Source organism: Rhizophagus irregularis, chromosome 23 (genome assembly GCF_026210795.1).
Source record: "Rhizophagus irregularis chromosome 23, complete sequence".
Classification (NCBI taxonomy): Eukaryota; Fungi; Glomeromycota; class Glomeromycetes; order Glomerales; family Glomeraceae; genus Rhizophagus; species Rhizophagus irregularis.
Genome location: NC_089451.1, coordinates 2,879,226 through 2,900,509, shown reverse-complemented (window position 1 = coordinate 2,900,509; position 21,284 = coordinate 2,879,226). Strand labels below are relative to the sequence as shown.

The 21,284-nt window shown below is 23.8% G+C and overlaps 4 protein-coding genes across 4 annotated transcripts; 3 read left to right on the top strand and 1 right to left on the bottom strand.

Annotated features, from left to right (window-relative positions):
- Positions 1-8,114: 8,114 nt before the first annotated feature.
- Positions 8,115-8,515, top strand: OCT59_015581 (uncharacterized protein; the record flags this gene model as incomplete). The annotated part of the gene is made up of 2 exons (XM_066140113.1): positions 8,115-8,295; positions 8,382-8,515. 2 exons carry the CDS (start codon positions 8,115-8,117, stop codon positions 8,513-8,515), a joined length of 315 nt encoding a protein of 104 aa, XP_066002926.1.
- A 2,834-nt stretch (positions 8,516-11,349) lies between these two features.
- Positions 11,350-15,354, top strand: OCT59_015580 (uncharacterized protein; the record flags this gene model as incomplete). The annotated part of the gene is made up of 6 exons (XM_025327943.1): positions 11,350-11,370; positions 11,447-14,450; positions 14,524-14,599; positions 14,675-14,858; positions 14,949-15,101; positions 15,178-15,354. 6 exons carry the CDS (start codon positions 11,350-11,352, stop codon positions 15,352-15,354), a joined length of 3,615 nt encoding a protein of 1,204 aa, XP_025168817.1.
- A 1,338-nt stretch (positions 15,355-16,692) lies between these two features.
- Positions 16,693-18,085, top strand: OCT59_015579 (uncharacterized protein; the record flags this gene model as incomplete). Its single annotated transcript, XM_066140112.1, has 2 exons — positions 16,693-17,814; positions 18,074-18,085. 2 exons carry the CDS (start codon positions 16,693-16,695, stop codon positions 18,083-18,085), a joined length of 1,134 nt encoding a protein of 377 aa, XP_066002925.1.
- Positions 18,086-20,293: 2,208 nt separating this feature from the next.
- On the bottom strand, positions 20,294-20,887 carry OCT59_015578 (uncharacterized protein; the record flags this gene model as incomplete). The annotated part of the gene is made up of 2 exons (XM_066140111.1): positions 20,294-20,314; positions 20,558-20,887. 2 exons carry the CDS (start codon positions 20,885-20,887, stop codon positions 20,294-20,296), a joined length of 351 nt encoding a protein of 116 aa, XP_066002924.1.
- Between the last annotated feature and the right edge of the window lie 397 nt (positions 20,888-21,284).

Here is a 21,284-nt window from a genome sequence, read left to right as displayed (position 1 = left end):
GAATGTTAGTGTATTCAATATGGTCAGAAGATTTGATTGGAAATATTGCTAATATCAAACGGAAGGAAGGATTTAAAGAAGTTTATAAGTATGATAAAATGGATGGAGAGCAATGGGAATTATTTCAGAATGATCTTAATAAATACATTTCAAATTCAGAAATTTTAAAATTTAATTTTAACGATAAAAATAATATTAATCATATATGGGATAAGATCAAAAAAGGTCTTGTTCAAGCTAGTAAAAATTGTATTCCAATAGAAAAAATCAAATTAACTAAAAGTCAAGTCAACCCAATGAAAATATCTAATGCATATAAAGTAATGAAATTTTTAATAAATTTCAGACGTTCAATTAAAGATTCAAGAAAAAGAAATCATGTGATCAGAAATTGGATTACATATAGAAAAAAATTATTGGAAATTGGAAGAGAAAAAAGTGATTATTGTTGGAATAAAATTCCTAAGGATGATAAAAGTGTCAAGGAAATTTTTGAAGAAATAAAAAATTTATATCAAATTTATTTAATCCTATATAATCACGATCTTTTACAATTCAAAGAAGAAAAAATTAAACTAGCAATTGACCAACGCTGTGAAGATTTATTAGAAAATCAAAAACGTATGATTAATAGTGTAATGGAACGTGAAATTAAATCCATTGTATTAGACAGAGTTCTAATTAAAGAAAATAATGAAGATAAATTAATCACTGATGAAGAAAAAATAAAAGATATTGTAAATGATCATTTTCAAAATATTGCAGGATCAACAAACCAACCTAAGATTTTATCAGAATATTGGGCAAAATTTTATTTTCCTCAAGATGAAATTAATGATAAAATTTATAAAGATTTGATGGTAGAGCCTACAAATGATGAATTGAATGAAGCTTTAAATAAATTATCAAATAATAAAGCTTCTGGACCTACGGGTATTAGTAATGAAATGTTGAAACACGCATCTCCAGAATTTAAAGAAATTATTAGAAAATTAATTATTTTAATTTTTAATAATCAAGAGATACCATTAGAATGGAAATATGCTAATGTTTATCCTATACCGAAACCAAAGCCATGGGGTTGTCAACTAGTTAATACACGCCCAATAACTTTGTTGGAAACGGCTAGGAAATTAATGGTATCAATAATGAATGCAAGATTATCAACAATTCTTCAGAAAAACAAAATTCTTAAAGGTTTACAATTTGCTGGATTGCCTTTCAGTTCAACTTTTGAACCATTAAGGATTATTAATGAAATAATTCAAGATGCTAATGAGAATGATAAGGAACTGTGGATTTTATCATTAGACATGTCAAAAGCATATGATCGTGTTAATATTTTTATGTTAGAAAAAGCTATGCAACGTCTTAAAATACCAAGTTCTTTTATTAATTTAACAAAAGAGTTATTTTTAGGACGGAAAAATAGTGTATTTACAGCAGGAGGATTAAGTAATCCATATGATGTAATGGTTGGAATCGATCAAGGGGAAATAATCTCACCACTTTTGTGGTGTATATATTATGATCCACTTCTTACTGCCATACAGCAAGAACACTTTGGATATCGTGTAAAAGCAAAAAAGAAAATCAATTTATATGAAAATATAGAGGTAGAAGTAAAACAAAACATTACCAGCATGGCATATATGGATGATACTAATATGTTAGCTGGCAATAAAGAAGAATTAGAAAAAATATTAAAAACGGCTGATGACTTCTATACTCTTAACGATATTCAAATAAATAAAGAAAAATCTGAATTGTTACTTAAGAAAAAGAATTTTAATTTTAATGAAAAAATAGAGTTAGAATTTGGCAATCAGAAAATCAAAATCAAACCTAAAGGAAAAACAGAAAGTCTTAGAATCTTGGGTGTTTGGTTCAATATATATAATGATAACAATTTTATCAAACAACAAGCCTTTGATGAAGTTAAAAATTTAAGTAATAACCTGCTGAAGAACAAATGCATAACAGATAAAATTAGTTCCTATATTTTTAATGCTGTAATATTACCACGTATCGAATATAGGACACAAACGATAATACTATCAGAAAAAGATTGTGAAAAAATCATGGTTCCTTATAGAAAAAATTTTAAAAATAAATTAAAGTTAGCTTCAACTGCACCAAATATAATTATGGAATTGAATTTATTATATAATATTCGTTCAATTTTTGATAATCAATTGCAAGCTAAGGTTAATAATTTTATAATTCAAATTAATGATCAAGGAATTCTAGGAAAAATAATGGAGATTCGTTTAGTAGATATTCAAAATAAACTACTTTTACCTTTCAATCCTTTAATTAATTTTCCTTTTTCTAATAAAGATTTAATCTTTATGGGTCAACATTTGCGAAATAATTTTATTATTAATAATTTATTATTAATGAAAAGTTATAATTTTAGTATAGAATTTAATAAACACAATATTGGGAAAAATAGTACTGTATTAGGAAGGGGTCGTCATATTATGGAAATTGTTGGAACTGAAAGTTTTTTGAAAAATATAAAAATTTTACGTATGAATAATTTATACTTTTTGGACCAATTTTTATCTCCTGATAACAAAACTCTTCTGACATGGTGGAATATAAAAAATAAGATATTTGCTCTTAGTAATAATAGAAATAGTAATGTAGTTAATACGCCAAATATATATAAAAAAATTCAGTCTTTAGTTACAACTAATGGAAAAAATTATAATGTTAAAGAGGAATATATAGATAATAATGTAGTCACAAATTTGGGTGGTTATGAATTTTTACCAATTAATATTCATATTAATAATATTATAACATCTTTTAATATGTTTCATTTTGAAAATATTTATGGAAAAATAATTGAAGAAAAGCCCTTTACATATATTTTTGAACATTTTAAAAGAATATCAGACACAAGTGAAATTAATTTGTTTATTAAAGTATGTAATGGTTGTGAATATAATATTGGTCAAATAGAGGGTAAATGTATAATAGAATCAATGAAAACTGAAATATATGAAGTGAGATATAAAAGACTTATTAAATGGAAGGGATATAAGGCATATCTTTTAAAGGAAGCACAACATAATTATATGGAAAATATTATAAGATATGATCAATTTTTTAAACGAAACCCTTTATATTACTCTTCATATGATAATTATCAATTACGTTTTGATGAAAATAGTTTAGATATTATTGAAAAATATATAGATTTATCATTAGATAAACAGAAATTATTTGATTCAAGAAAAATTTTATATGATTCAAACATTAAAGATTTTGTTTGCTATACAGATGGTTCAATTAAAGATATTACCAAAGAATATGTATCAGCTACTTTTGGAACAACTTTTTATAATTTGTCCTTGCAAAAAATTTTGGAATTAATATCATCTTATAATAATTGGATTTCATCAACACGTGCAGAAATTTTTGCTTTATTAATTACTTTGCTAATAGCACCTTCTAATAGTAATTTAACAGTTTATACAGATAGTGCTAGCGTTATTAGTAATTTTGAAAAATTTAAATTTTATAATTTTACTTTAGTTACTAGACAAATTTTTAAAATTAGTAATAACAACATTCTTTGGAAAATAATTATGGATATTATTAAAGAAAATAATTTATCTGTTAATATATTTAAAGTTAATGCTCATACAGATGATTCTTTAAATAATTATGTCGACAATATTGTTTCTTTGGCACATAATGATCAAAATTTAGGAATTAATTTAAATTATAATAATTTTTATGATCTTCCTTGGATTCCCAAATGGAATGGCATAGTTATAGAAAAATCTTTAAGAAAGTTAATTACATTAACAACCAATACGAAAAATTTGGAAAGGTTTTTAAATTTAAATAGAAATGATAAGTATAGAAAATGTGAAATAGATTGGTCAATTTTTTTTAATAATTTTTTGGGAGAAAAACAAAAATTATACACTGATTTCAAAGAATCAAAAATTAGAAGACGCAAAATTCAGTTGATGATTGAAGAACTTCCTTGCATTGAACAAATTAAAAGAACTTTATTTTCATTATATAAAGAAAGGTTTTGTCCTATGTGTGAAGAGGATGAAGAAGATTTCAATCATATCTGGTTTTGTGAAGAAAGACGAGAGGATATGGATGATTTAATTTCAGGAGTACAAAATTGGCTTCTTTTAGAAATTAATAAAATTTTAGATCCTATTAATCATATTACTCTTGAACATATTAAAAATCTCAATGATATTTGGAAACTTGAAGTATCAGAGGATCACATAACTTTCATAGATTTAATTAAAGGTTTCTTTCCTTGTTCGTTAATTAATTTTTTTAAACAATTATTATCTACGAAATCAAAAGTTGAAATTTTGTCATATAATTTTAGGAATGAAATTTTGGATAAATCTATGATTTTTTGGAAAGTGAGGTGTAATAAACTTAATGAAATTGATAGAGGTTTGGGAATTGATAAAAATGTTAAAAAACAACATTTTGGTAAAGAGCAGTTTATTGACAAAACGCGTAAATCAAAAAATAAGAAATACTTTAATCTACAAAGTCTTCAAAGTCATATTTATTTTGGGGGTAATACAATAGATTACTATAATATTGTTGATTACGGTAGTGTTTCGTAGTATTATTTTTATTATCTTTGATGTTGTAGTAGTAATTAAAGGAGTTGTGGTGAGTTTTTATATAACATTACCGAAGTCCATACGAATAGTAGTAGTTATGCGGATAGTTTAGTGAACCTATTTGGGTGAGCAGGATGGTAGATAGTTCTTTTGAACATAAAATCTTAAGTCCCTAATAATATTATAGTATTAGTTCGATCGTGTTCTTTACTAAATGTTATATAATGTAGATCTTTTCCTTTTTTGTAATTTTTCTTATTTCTAAATAAAGTTGACTTCGTTAAAAAAAAAAAAAACTAATTAAATCTTTATTTAAATAGATCGTAAGTTATAGGCTATTTATTTAGTTCTATTATTACATATTGTTATACATATAATTTAAACTAACTAAATTCTTTATTTAAAAAAATTATTTTTGCAATTTCATTTAGTTGGTAAGTTATTTATTTAATTCTATTATTAGTACTTATTGTTATAATATTTACACTATATTTAAAAATTATTTAAATAATATAGGATGTAAGTTTTTTATTTAATTTTATTATTAGTACTTATTGTCATAATATTTATATATAATTTAAACTAACTAAATATTATTTAAATAGATCGTAAGTTATAAGTTATTTATTTAATTCAATTATTAGTACTTATTGGTATAATATTTATATATAATTTAAACTAATTAAATTCTTTATTTAAAAATTATTTTTGTAACTTCATTTAGTTGGTAAGTTATTTATTTAATTCTATTATTACTTATTGTTATAATATTTACATATAATTTAAACTAACTAAATTTTTTATTTAAAAATTATTTTTGTAATTTCATTTAGTTGGTACGTTATTTTTCAATTCTATTATTACTTTTGTTATAATATTTACATATAAATTAAACTAATTAAATTCTTTATTTAAACAATTATTTAAATAATATAGGAAGTAAGTTATTTATTTAATTCTACTATTACTTATTGTTACAATATTTACATATAATTTAAACTAACTAAATTTTTATTTAAAAAATTATTTAAATAATATAGGGAGTAAATTGTTTATTTGATTCTATTATTACTTGTTGTTATAATATTTACATATAATTTAATTCTTTATTTAAAAATTTATTTTTGTAATTTCATTTAGTTGGTAAGTCATTTATTTAATTCTATTATTACTTATTTGTTATAATATTTACATATAATTCAAATTAACTAAATTCTTTATTTAAATAGATCGTAAGTTATAAGTTATTTATTTAATTCTTATTATTTTAATATTTACATATAATTTAAACTAACTAAAATTCTTTATTTGAACAATTATTTAAATAATAATAGGAAGTAAGTTATTTATTTAATTATATTATTATTTATTGTTATAGTATTTACATATAATTTTAACTAACTAAATTCTTTATTTAAAAAAAATTATTTAAATAATATAGGGAGTAAATTGTTATTTAATTCTATTATTACTTAATTCTATTATTACTTGTTGTTATATTATTTACATATAATTTAAACCTAACTAAATTCTTTATTTAAAAATCATTTTTGTAATTTCACTTAGTTGGTAAGTTATTTATTTAATTCTATTATTACTTATTGTTATAATATTTACATATAATTTAAACTAATTAAATTCTTTATTTAAAAATTATTTTGTAAATTCTTTTAGTTGGCAAGTTATTTATTTAATTCTATTATACTTATTGTTATAATATTTACATATAATTTAAACTAATTAAATTCTTTTGTAAACAATTATTTGAATAATATAGGAAGTAAGTTATTTATTTAATTTTATTATTACTTTTTGTTATATAATTTAAACTAATTAAATCTTTATTTAAATAGATCGTAAGTTATAGGCTATTTATTTAGTTCTATTATTACATATTGTTATACATATAATTTAAACTAACTAAATTTTTTATTTAAAAAATTATTTTTGTAATTTCATTTAGTTGGTAAGTTATCTATTTGTTACTTATTGTTATAATATTTACATATAATTTAAATTAACTAAATTCTTTATTTAAAAAAATTATTTGTAATTCCTTTAGATTGTTAGTCATAAATTATTTATTTATTCTATTATTACTTATTGTTTTATAATTTAAATTAACTAAATTCTTTATTTAAAAAATTATTTTGTAATTCCTTTAGATTGTAGGTTATAATTTATTTATTTAATTCTATTATTAATATAATTTAAGCTAACTAAATTCTTTATTTAAAAAATTATTTAATAATATAGCTTGTAGGTTATTTGTTATTTTTATTGTTATATAATTTATATAATATTTATTTGTTAACTATTCTTTCATTTAAAATTTCAGTTGGTAAGTTGTGATATAGCTTATTATTGATATATATTTATATAAGAACTAAAACTTATATTATCTTAAATTCCTATTTAAATTTTAGAGTAAGTGTTAATTTTAATCCTGAATTTTAGTGTAAATTTTATTATAAGTTTTGATATAATATTAATTACTATTTAAATTATAGATTTGGAAAAAGTGAAAATACAATTATAGATGAATTTATTCTTGAAAAAAAATTAAAATGGATTCCCTATAATAAATTTAAAGATGTTGAATATCTTAATGAAGGAGGATTTGGTACTATACACAAAGCTATATGGTTAAGCAATGATGGAGATATTGAAGTAATTCTTAAATGTCATAATGATTTAAATGAAAATTTGATTGAATTTTTAAATGAAGTGAGATGTTACATCATTTATTTTTTTAATTTAAATTATCATTTATTTATGTTAATATATTATTAATCTTTATAGTGGAAATATCATGAGAGTTGTTTAAATTCATATGATATTATTTATTTTTATGGATTTACAAAAAATCCAGATACTTTGAAATATATGGTAGTAATGGATTATGCAAACAAAGGTAATTTAAGAGGAAACTTAACAAGAATAATTGAAAGTGGTTGGAATCAAAAATTATATATGTTGCATAAAATTGTTTCTGGACTTAATTTTATTCATAAACAAAATCTTATTCATTGTGATTTTCATGATGGTAATATTTTAAATCATAATGAGAGTAATATTTATGTTAGTGATTTAGGATTATGTCAACCTGTAAAATCATTTTTGAAAGAGTATAAGATTTATGGTGTTGTACCATTTATGGCACCTGAAGTTTTAAGAGGCAAACCTTATACTCCAGCTAGTGATGTATACAGTTTTTCGATGATTATGTGGGAATTTACATCTGGAATACCACCATTTAACAATAGAGCACATGATATTCAACTTAGTTTAAGTATTTGTAAAGGTGAACGTCCTGAAATTATTGAAAATACTCCACAATGCTATGTAGATTTGATGAAAAAATGTTGGGATGAAAATCTATTAAATAGGCCATCTTCTAAGGAAGTATTAGAAATTATTAAAAAATGGATTTATCTTCCTATTAGCAAGAAAATTAAAGATATTGATGAAGAATTAAAATGCAACATTATGGAATTTATAAATGCACCAATTGAGCATAATAATCTTGTTACTGAATCTCATCCACAGGCTTGTTATATAAGTCGCTTGCTTAATTTTACTAGTAAAAAATTAAATGAAATTCTTGAAAGTGAAATGCTAGTAAGTGAAGATTTGAATGATTATATAATTAAGGATTTAAAGTCATTAGGTATGTAATGTATTTATAGAAATTAATCTTGCAAATTATTTTGTGAAATTAATTTTATTTATTTAATTATTTAAATATTAAAACAGATGAAAATACTAGCAAAAAATTGAACGAAATTCTTGAAAGTGAAGATTCACAAGCTAGTGTAAAAGTGAATGAAATGCTAGTAAGTGAAGATTTGGGTGAATATATGGTTAATTTGAAGTCATTAGGTATGTAATATAGTATGATATAAAATAAATTAGTTTTGCAAATTATTTGCATGAAATTAGTAATTTATTCTTTAAATGTCAAAACAGATAAAAATTAACTAATTATATCATGCATTCAATAAAAATCTTTATTTTATTCTTTTTTGATTTATTTAAACACCAAGGCTAGAGTAGTAGGATATTTTAAAGATTCTTAGTTTGTATTTTAGATAATTCCTTTTTTATATATTTTATTTGAATATTAAATATAAATTACTATTTAATTTTAACATTATTTAAATATTTTGGCAAATAAAGGAAATACACCAAGGACATCTAGATTATATGATGCATTAGTTATTTCTTAATAAACCAAAGTCTGATAAACAGGATTGCTTTAAATCAATAATAATAATAATACTTTACCAAGTCATTATCACAAAAATAGTTAGTCATTAGTAATAATTAAAATAAAGTATTGTATCTGTTTGATTGTGTCAAGTAAGATAAACTACAGCTAGTTTTTCATTTCTAAGCTAAAAATATTAGGAAAATCTATTTGTTTATTTATTTTCTAACAAAATAGAAAAAAACAAATTCCAAATAAAGTTAAGTAACATCCACAATTTTGGCATCACAAGGGCAAAAAATATCCAATTAAAATCAAGGTTAAATCAAAGACACAAAAAATTGATCACTTTTGTATATTCAAACATGGTTTTTTTTCCAGAATTTAATAATTCTATTTAATAATAAAATCTTTTTGTGATATAATATTGATAGTGAATTATAACTTAACTGTTAATATTATATTTAGTAAATTAATAATTAATTAATATAGCCCTACTTATAGTACAGTGAATTCCGATATACTGTAGTAAAATTTTACAATTTAATGGGTTCTTCAGTGCCGTCCTGATTTTACATAAAATCTCGTTTTTTTTAAAAAATTTTTACCCAATTTAAATTGCATAATAAAATTTTCATGATTTACGTATATACAATAAAATTTTCGATCCTTCAATGGCAATATCTTCATATTCATATGGATATTATGAAATACCTTACATTTTCTTTCATTTACCATATTTACTAGACATGGTTCATTTAACCAATCATGTAATATTATTATTAATCTAAAAATTAATTTCCTAGCGTAAAGACAAAAAATGCTTAGGTAAAAATAATTTTATTTCGCATTTTTCGGTAGTATTGTCTAAATTTGGATCTAAATCTTTTCACGCAGCCATTTTGCTTTTTTTGATGTCTGTATAAACTTAGAATTATTTGAGAGGGAATTTTGTAAACAGAAAATCAAAATTGGCCTAGCCTAACATTTAGCCATATTTAATATCAAATTTGCAATTTCAATTTCCAAGTGGAAATATTTTAACAAATTATTCCAATAAGTAGAAGTAACATTTTTGAAATAAGGAAACTATTAACTTAAGAAGTGCGTAAGATTATTAAGGTAAATTTTTTTTTAAATAACAGAACCGATGAGGATAATCAGATTTCTTTATTAATATTAGTAATAACATTTTCCTTCTCTTCATCTTATTTAAGAACTGGTTTGACGCTAAATAAAATCATGTCTTGGAACATCGAGTTAAATGTATGTGAGAGCTTTTTTCTTATTTTTTTACTTTTTAGGATTTGTATAATTGTTGAGCTGTTTCTAGAAAAAAAAAGCAAGTTATTTATGGATAATAGTAAAGAAATAAAAAAGAATCTTTACCTACCTCTATTACTAGATTAATTAAATTATGTTCTTAACAAAATAAATAAAAAATGCATAAAAAAAAGTGAAATGTAAAATAAATAAAGCAAAATAACAAGACATTTGAAAAAATAAGAAATTGAATAATGAGAATTTTATTTCGCTCGAGTTGGTAATGAAGTTATTTGTAAGTTATCCATTCATATTTTTAAAAGAGTTGCGTTTGGTTTTTGTGAATAATTTAACACTGCCGGAAATAATACTGTAGACATTCATTCATCGATTTTATTTTTGAAAATAAACATTTTTTTCATAAATATATTCAAAATGAGAACTTGAAATCATATTTTAAGTTCTAATAGGTAAGACAAAATTTTCATCTATTTCTTATTAAATATATTAAGTAGTTATCATATCTATATTTTCTAAAATTTTAATCCTGATAAAATATATTAACTTGTTAGAGTTTTAAGTTAAAAGCTTGGTAATAATATTTTTAAGAGGGAAAAAAATTTATTATTATTCAAAAATGTGAGAATCGGAAATCCTCTAATACTATTAGTATTATTTTAGTCAGAAATATATTTGAAATAATATTTCACAAATAAATAACATAGCTGATATTAATTATTAATTAAATAATTAAACAATTTTTATGAAAATATTTTCATCGCCATTTCGTTCAGCAAAATTTCAAGATCAACAGACACGTGATCTGGCAATTAACAATTTTTTTTTTAATTGTTAATGTTAATAATGCTTATTTCTCATATATATAGTTCGTATAGTGATTATGATAACGTCACGACGTCACGCCATCAAACATCGTATTGATGATCAATACTATCTTTGTCGTTTCATTGTCTCATTTCCTCTTTCGGAGTGCCCGCACCTTGCTATACGTTACGATCGTTACATAACTTTTCTAAATAAGCATTTAAATGATAAATGATTATAAATAGAAGTTGCATGAATAAAAATTTTCATGACATTACTATTTTAAAAATTAATTCCGGTTATAAACTAGTTATCTTAGAAATTCTTATTGTCACGCGCCACGTTCGTTTATAAATAAAATGAACTTTATTACTTTATTAGTTTTTTATTACCCTTTGGACTTTATGACTTTCAATAAAAAGAAAAATGGAAAAATATTCAATCCAGGTGAGAAAAATTCATATAAAAATTAGAAATATGCGAGTTTTTAATTTATTTAACATTATAACTTATACATATATAGAACCGCGGAAGTTCTTCACTTAGTAACTTAGAGAATAATACTGTCATATTAAAAACGCCCCTACTTAAAAATACTTCAAACAATCGCATACTTTTACAATTAGAAAAAGATGGATTTGACTCACCAGATGAAAAAGCGGAAGAACTTATTAATAAAAATTTGATTAATTTAGAATATCTATTTGCTCTTAAATTGCTCTTTGAAAACCCACTTAATCAATTTTCAGATGGAATTCTTCGTAATTCTTTAGTTACTTTGGCAGATCCAATACATTTTGATTATTACGGAAAACAAAGTATGGTTAGGCTAGAATTACATTTACGTACCTGGGTGGCAGTATTGGAAAAAATTTGTGTTACACCAATGCGTTTAAGCAAAGAACTTCGAGATAAAGTTTATAATTCCTTAGCGAAATTTGCAGAGATTCATAATAAAACAACCCAAGTAATGCAAGAAGGCATTGATAATAATTATAGATCTGGTTTCAATCAATTTAATCAATTACAGCAAGATGACAAAGAAAATGGAAATTTTATTAATAAACGAAATTATAATATTGATTTCTTATTAATTCATTTACGAGATACTTTACACAGTTTGCGTGATGATGAGACGTTGTTTCAAGAAATTATACGAAGATCTAAGGAATTACTTAAAGCTGTATTTAGCATTACACCACCATCAACAGCAACTGGAATTACTCCAAAAGATGTTAGTTCATTATTTTCAATACTTACTCATCTACGTAGAGGGTTGAGTTTCAAATATCCAGTATCATCTTACTATTTAGATTGGAGAATTATGTTAATAATTCAACATAATCTTTTTACATGGTGTGATACTGAAATAGCAATTAGTAAAAAATTTCAAGAGATGATATTAATGGAATATTTCTGGAGTTATCTGGAAAGAGAATGGGTTAATGTTGCTAATAATTCTATTTTAAATTCTCAATCAAAATTTGATGAAGTATCAAATAAACTTGTTAAAGTTTTAAGAAATACTGGAAATTTATTAAATGATTTTGCTGGAAATGAACCTCTAACTTTGCCACATACTTTATGGTTTGGAATATTAGATCTTGTTCAAACTCTCATTCATAAATCTACTCGAATTTCTACACATGGTCTTTGTTATTATTTAGCAATTGAATCACTTAATAGAGCTCCAAGTAGTTTCATTCAATTTAAAGCAATTGAAATATTATTTCATTTAAGTAATATCAATAATAAAATGTTTTCAATAATCCAAATTGATTTTGATCAATATGTTCAAAAATTAAATGAAAACAACCCAACAACAGATTTTTCGGAAAAATTTCAAAATTTATTATCATTTACTAAAAATAAAAGTTCTGATGATTTTAATTTTTTTATAAATAATGATAATGAAAAAGGAAATGGAAAAGGAAAAGAAAAGTGTCCAATTCAAATTCAAAATACAAATTTAACAAAAAAGTTATCAAAATCGTATAATATATTAGAAAATATTGCGAATGAAATGACATGTTCTATTGGTCATGAACCAACAGACCAATTATGTGTTCTAAAATGTCAACATACATTATCACTTAATAATTTTATAAAATTAAAACAAAAAAAATGTCCTGAATGTCGAGAAAAAATTGAGGATAATGAAATTAAGTATTTACCACAAAATACAATTTATAAAAATTTATGTTCCCAATTTATTGAAGCTGGGTATGTTTCATCTTCAAAAGATAATCAATATGATAGTGATTCAGGTGATTCAGATGTTAATTCTATATTAATCAAAAAAAAGAAAATTCAAGAAGCAATTAAATTAACTAGTATAAATAGGTCATTAAAATCAATATTTCAAATCAGAAAAAAGCAACATCCAACATACAGAAATGCTATAAAAGAATTATTTGAAAAAAATTATAAAGAAGCTATATCTTGTTGTAAAGAATTTCTTAAAACTTTTCCACAAAGTTATTCCATGAGATGTATTTTAGCTTATACTTATAGATGTCTTAATGATTATAAACAAGCACATTTATATTTACATGAAGCAATTAAGTTAAAGGAAAAAAGATCTATTGCTTGGTATATTAGTGGAGAAATTTACTTTAGACAAAAATTTTATAAAGACGCAAAAAAGAATTTACAAATTTCATTAAATTATAATGCTAAAATAAATAATATATATATAATGCTCGGAATTTGTTACATGAATTGCCTTTATGATTATAGCGCTTTAGAAAATTTTAATACTACCTTACAAAATGAACCAAATAATCATTTATGTCTTAAAAATTGTGCTTATATTTATGAAAGACAAGATGAATATCTTAATACTTTAAGAATATTAGATAAATTACTTAGTATCAATGAGAAAGATTCATTAATTTTATGTTATTATGGAGAAATTCTAAGTAAAATGGAAAAGTATGAAAATGCTATAATATATTTTACAAAAGCAAATAATGTAGACCCAGAAAATGTTCATAATTTAATTAAGAGGGCTACTACATATTATATACTTCAAGAATATGACAAAGCTTTATTAGATCTTAATAAAATTATTCAATTAGATTTTACTAATAGTTTAGCATATTATTATAAAGGATTAATTTATCATACAATGAAAGATATTAGTAGTTCTATGGGAGCATTTGAAAAATGTATTGAATTTGATTCTGATAATAGTTTAGCAAAAATTCAAGTTAACTATTTAAAATATTCACAAACTTCTAATATTGAAAATTCCCATGAACTTTTTACTGGAATTAATCAAATTTCCAATATAAATAATAATACATCATTACTTTTTGTTAGATGTAAAATATATATTGAATTAAAAAAGTATAAAGATGCAAAATCAGATTTAGATAGATTATTTACATTAAGCAATGACATCTCATTTATTTACTTACTACAAAAATATTCAAAGTTTTGGTCATATTTATGTAAATTTTATAGAATTAAAAAAATCTCAGAACTTGGAATTATTAATAAGTTTTATATTTATATGTTTAAAAGTAAGTACAATTAATCTATTGCTATTTTTTAAATTAATTACTATTACTAACTTAATGTACTATTATTTTATAGTACAAAGGGTTTATATTATTTCAAATCTTATGAATTTAAATAATGATTATCAATTTCAAGAAAGTAATTTAAATAGGTAATTATTAGTATTTATTATTTGAGATTTTGAGTAATTTATATATATAAAATTACTGATATTTTAAAAATTAAGTTCATCGGGGAATATATTACCTATTAAACATAATTGCTTAAGCTTACCCAAGTTTAATGTAAAAGAGTTGTACAGATATATTTTGTATGATATAGTTTGGAAAATAAATATCAAAAGAATTATTTCGACAGATTGTTTTATAAAATTTATAGTTAAATATGAAGAATATGAAGAAAATGGACATGTAAGTTTGTTACACTTTTATTTTTGTTATTTAATTAAATTAATATTATAAAATAATTACATATACTGTATATGTATATGTGATTGATAGATCCATAAGAAAGAATATATGTTGAAATATGAAGATACAATTAAACTTGAAGGAATAGGTTGGATTGAATATGTACCATTTTACTCTATTTGCTTTGTCAATTCAAAATGGATACAATTTTCAATTGAAACAAATAAGGATTCTATTGATATGGTAAGCTATCTATCTATTTATGTTTCCTAAATGTTTTGTAAAATATGAATATAAATATTTACTTCTTTATTTATAGCAAATAGATTATATTCGATTTACTAATGGTTGTAAACAACAAATTTTTTTTCCTGAGTCGAATATTTTATTGCCATTTAACACAAAGAACGTTCCAGAAGCTTTTGAGGATAAGTATTTTTCAAGAAAAGAAACAGAAAATTTACTTGAATTAAAAGACCTTATCAATAACTTATGATTTATTTAATAACCCTTGTTCTGGGAAAATCACAAAGGTAATTTAGCTATTCTTTATTATAGTTATGTTTAAATATCATTATTATTCTATATTATTTTTTATATTATTTATTATTTATTTACTTTATAAATAAATTTTGTAAATTAAATAAGTATATTTTTTTTGGAAAGCTTAATTACGATAATAATAATAAGACTTTTAATACTTACATTTTTGCTATATTAAATTTTAATTACGTAACTACTATATATGTTCAAATTTATGCTAAATCACCAATCTTGAGTTTGCATACTCTGATGGATTGTTATAGTAAAATATATGATTGGTGGTTTTTTTAGCACTGATTTTCTTACAAGTCTGATTCATTACGTTAAGTTTTTCATTTGAACCAAATATTTTCGGTAAAGCGGACAAACAGCTTAAAGTAGTTCTGATGCTTTATCTTATTTACTAATCTAGTTTAGTATATAAATGGGTCATCATCCTTCATGTGTTTTAAGGCTATAAATTCCGTGAATATGATATATTTATGGAAATAACATAGAATAAACACGGAGTAATTTTTTTATAGTGTTTATGTGTAAAATGACCATTTATAGCTTAAAATAGTGCTTTTGGCGCTATGGTTGCATTCTGTTTAATGATTTTCTCCTTCATTTCCGAATAAATCTTTTATTGATTCATGTGCGTTTACGTGTAAATGATCACCTGCAAGCTTAAAATGGTATTTTGACGCTATCATGGATGCATTTTGTTAAATGATTTTCTTCTGATTGATCATGTGTGTTTGCGTGTAAATGATCATCTGCAAGCTTAAAATAGTACTTTTGACGCTATGGTGCATTCTGTTAAATGATTTTCTTCTTTTATTTCCAAATAAATCTGAGATGGTCCTCGTGATAATGTACTTGCATGTTACGTTAAAAAATTTTTTTTTTTTTTTTTTACATGTATAGGTAATCCAATATCTTTTGATTTTTTCAAATTTACTTGAAAATAATGGAAGATTATGACGTAAAAATTATAGTTGGCAAGGAACCAAATATTGAAGAATTTAAAGCACATTCGACAATCTTGTCTTCGAAGTCAATTTATTTTAAAAATGCGTTGTCTTCACGATGGGTAAAGAAAGAAGATGGAATAATCATTTTTTATAAACCTAATATTTCACCCTTGGTATTTGAAGTTCTTATAAAGTAAGTTTATTTTTTAATGATATTTATGGTATTTGTAAAAACAATTTAATACTGACAACAAACTAATATTTTTTAAAATATAATTGGGAATAGGCATATTTATAAAGGGATACTTTCAGTTGAAAATAATGGAATTAATCTTATGGATGTTATCATTGCTGCCGATGAGCTTAAATTACTTGAAGTTTATCAACAACTTGAAAATCGATTTCTTGATAATAAATTGAATTGGAAACCAAAAGAAATTATTACAGCTTTGCAACACGATCGTTTTACCAATTTATATAATTTTGCATTAGGAATAATATATAGAAATCCTATAATTATTTTTGAATCAGAGGATTTCTCAAAAATTAAAGAAGTTCAACTTATTCAGCTTTTGAAAAGTGATGACCTTGTATTAAAAGAAATTAAAATTTGGAAATATTTAATTAAATGGGGAATTAAAAATACTGATTCTATTTCTGATGATGATTTAACTAAATGGACATCAAAGAATTTCGTGGGTCTAAAAAATACTTTACGCAATTGTATTCCTCACATTCGATTTTTTAGTATGTCACCTAATGAATATACAAAAGCTACACGCCACTTTAAAGATATTCTACCAGATGGTCTTGATGAAGAAGTTTTACAATATTTTTTAGATCCTACCTCCAAACTTTCATTTGATGTTTTACCATTAAGAGGATATCCATTTGACTCTAATATTATTAATGCTAAAGATGCAGCATTAATAGCAAGTTGGGTCCATAAGAAACGAACACCTTATAATAATTATAAAGATTTACCTTCTAAATTTAAACTTATTTATCGCGCTAGTAGAGATGGTTTTGGAATTAATAATTTTCATAAGAATTGTGATAATAAGGAATCAACAGTTATCATCATTAAGATTCGCAATTCAGGAGAGATAATTGGCGGATATAATCCATTAGAATGGCGTAGCATCAAAATAGAAGAAAATGAAACATCACGTCTATTATCTCATAATCAAGATTTTTATAATGATTATAAATGCAAGGCATCAAATAGTTTTATATTTTCATTAACAAATCAAAAATTTCCCATTTTAAGCCGAATTTCCTCTAAAGAAGAAGCGATTATTTGGTGTAAAAATAAAGGACCCTGTTTTGGTTTACAAGATTTGTGTATCAAACCATTAAAACCTTCAAATAATTTTAATGTCATTTGTGAAAGCAAGCAGCACTCTTATGAAAAGAAAATCATTAATGGAGAAATTTTTGAAATAGAAGAATACGAAGTATTTCAAGTTGATAAGGGATTTTCTCATAAAATGTTTCAATTTATTGCATTTATTGTGAAGTTGCATGTGATGATTTTTCTATTTTTTCTATTTATTATAACATTGTGTCTTTTCAATTTATTATTGGTCATTTTAATATGTGGTGCATTGGCTTCCTTCCTGCTATTTTTCTTACTTTTTATACTATATATTATTGGCATAAATATTAGTATTGAACTACAATTAATTTGTTTTTGTCTTGCATTGTTATTATCAGTCATTCTGTTAAATTTATTACTTGAAAAGTATAAGGATAAAATCGATGAAAAAGTTGCTCCTTTTCGGGTTAACGTTAAAGTTCCTGACCAAGTTGAATTAATGAGTTTCATTTATTTTATTCTTTTTTGTATTTTTTTTATAATTTATGTAATAAAGTCATGATATATCGGAAAATGGGAAATTGTGATAATTTTTGCCTTTTTTACAATAATTTTTTCGCTGTATAGTATAAATCAGGAAACTCAAAAAACTCGAAAGTCATGTGCATAGTGAACTATAATGTTGTGACAAATCCCTAATTAATAATGTAAAGGAGGATTTGCTAAATGTACCTATTTTATTTCAATGGCTTTGTTAAGTTATAATTCTTTTCTTTTCATAATTAACAACGTATCAATATTTTCTTTTTATATCTTGTCCTTTGGTATAGAGGTGTTGGTCAATCCGGATATCGAAGAGTGGTTAAAATTTATGGGTGGAATTACTATTTAATGTAACATAAGTTACTTTGTTATATTTTTGTTTCGTTATTAGTATACTTTGTATCATAGCAATTGACTAAATAAATAAAGTTTAAGTTAAATCTTTGATGTTGTCAAGTAGTATATCATCGATATGGATAAATAATGATAAGTTCAATATATATTTTCATAAACGCTGATATTTTTATCTGGAATGTTAGTAAACGTTACTAATGTTTATTTCTTTTCTTCTTTGTGGGGACTCTCTAGTAGAAGTGCGATCCAGATGAACCCGATTAATATGTGAACTGGACGTGATTTGAATTTTCAGGCTCGCCTTGGTTCAACTTAACAAGATAGATTCCCATTTATTTCATTAAACAGCCTGAATGTGTTCTTATGATAATATAACATCCTTGCTTGTTAAATGTTTTATCTTTTTTATTTTCAAATAAATCTTAATTGTTTCATTGTCCATTTACGTGTAAGGCATTCTTACCTTTTTATTTCCAAACTAGGGTAGAATCAAGAATCAAATTGGTACATTTATTAATGATTTATCGGTAAATATAATTTGTATTCTATCAATTTGCAAATTTAGTAATAAAAATATTATACATGACATAGTTTCAATTTTTTAAAAATGCAAATTTGTTATTTAATGGTACAAAAAATTATTATTATTTTTTTTTTAAAAAAAAATATCCTACAAGTAAGAAGATAAGAAATCCGGATCTATATTTTTATCATTTAAAGATTTAGTCCAGTCTTCATATAGAATTTCTAAAATATAAATTATATTTTATAATTAAAGTCGAATAAATCATACTAATTGTATCTATCTATTTTATTATTCATTAAAGCAAGTAATAATTATTAAGTACATTATTGCTTTCACAAGAAATATCCATCTATTGATGATCCTCGATTTAATACCAATAATTGTAATAATAAACGATAAAATAAGGATTGTTTTAATATATTGTTAAAATAGTTGAAATTTTAAATCTCATACTGTAGCATTGAAGAATGCATGTGTGACGAGGTACTGTACTTATATTTTTTTTTTAAACTGTAACGCGTCTTTATTAGGATTTTTATAATCGTATTCTACATCGTAAGACACCTATAGTAGGTCCTTGCATACAAGAAACCCCCCCTATAACAGAGTATTCTGATCCAAATAAAAGCACAAAAACAAAAAATATAAAATAAATACTATACCTATATCTCCCTTTTTAAACCTAAACTAAACTAATACTAAATAAATTGACCTAACCAAAGAAAATCTCCTATCTTCGAAAAAGAAAAAATAAATTCCATCTAAAAATAAAACTGTTTATAGAAAACATCTAGATGTTGCTAAAGTAATTCGTTAAAAACAGCCTGATCGTCTTCTCAGCCTATCTCTAAATGAAATTATCTAATCTATAAAGTAACAAATGTTCTGAATGTTTATATATTATTCTAAGCATATTGTTAAAATTTATTATCGGAAAAAATTTTTTACGTGAAATCACGTGACTTCGATTCAATATGCTCGAGATCAACTTCTTCATTTTTATTTTCTTCTAGTCTTCTCTTTCTTCTTTCATCCTTTTCTTGTAAATTTCCATATTCTTTTGGTGAAGGTATTTCGGGAACCGGGCGTTTCTCTCCAATTTCTTTTGCGTCGGTTCTCCAATTTTCGTCCTTCAACCGTTTCACGCAACCTTCATTAATCGTAGTATATTCTTGTAAGATCTTGCTTTGCTCTGCTACGCTGATAATTTTTTAGCCTAACAACATGAAATTATTTGTTTTTAATGCCCATTGCTTGACGTTTTGTGGCGTCAAGTTATGTTCATTTTTTATTCATTGTATAGCCTCTCCATTGATCCTTTTCCATTCCATCTCATTATCTTTTTCCAAAAAAATTGATTGCAATTCCTCCAATTTTTCCTCGATAATTTGTTATTAGATGCTTGATATGGAGTGCACTTAATCTTTTGTTCCGCTCTCATATCTTTGATGATCTTAACGACTTCGTCGGGTGTGACATTGTCGCGTTTCAGAGGTGCTGCTTCTAGATTTCCTAAACTCGCAAGACCTATCTTATTATCACTCTTCTCGCTATCAGTATCTCTTTGTTGTTTCTCTCTCCAACGCCATCTTTGGATCGTCTTCACAACATCTTCATCTTTTCGTGGACTACCATCATCATTCGTGATTATACTTCCTATTTGTCGTCCCTTTCTTGTCACCATATTTGAGAGCCCCATATAAATTCTTTTCAGCGGCGTCTGTGGTGATGGGACATTATCCTCCCTTAAAGTGAATGTTAATGATTGAATAGTTCCTTCCTTACTCATTTTCTTCACTTTACTTTCTTTCTTGTCTTTCTTGTTGATCTCATTTTCTACGTTCCGTTTTCCACTTTTATAAATCGTCTTAGCATTTCTAACCATCCAAATCTTTGAGATGTCTTTCTCCTCTATAGAACTTTCCACTGCTTTTTCCATTGTGGTTTGGTTATTAAAGTATCCTATTACTTTCCAATTTTGTGTAATTTTGATAATTTTGATAATTTTGATAAACGCCGCGTTGGTTTTTTGTTGCAGTTTTTTTTGTGAAGTCATATTGGCTTCCGTTCTTTAGTTCTTCCATCTCCTCTTTGGTTAAGTCCCTGACTAGCTGGCACTTGTCTCTATCTTGTCATCCTTTTAATCCAATCTTCGCGTCATACCACATGATGAAATGTTTTTCAAT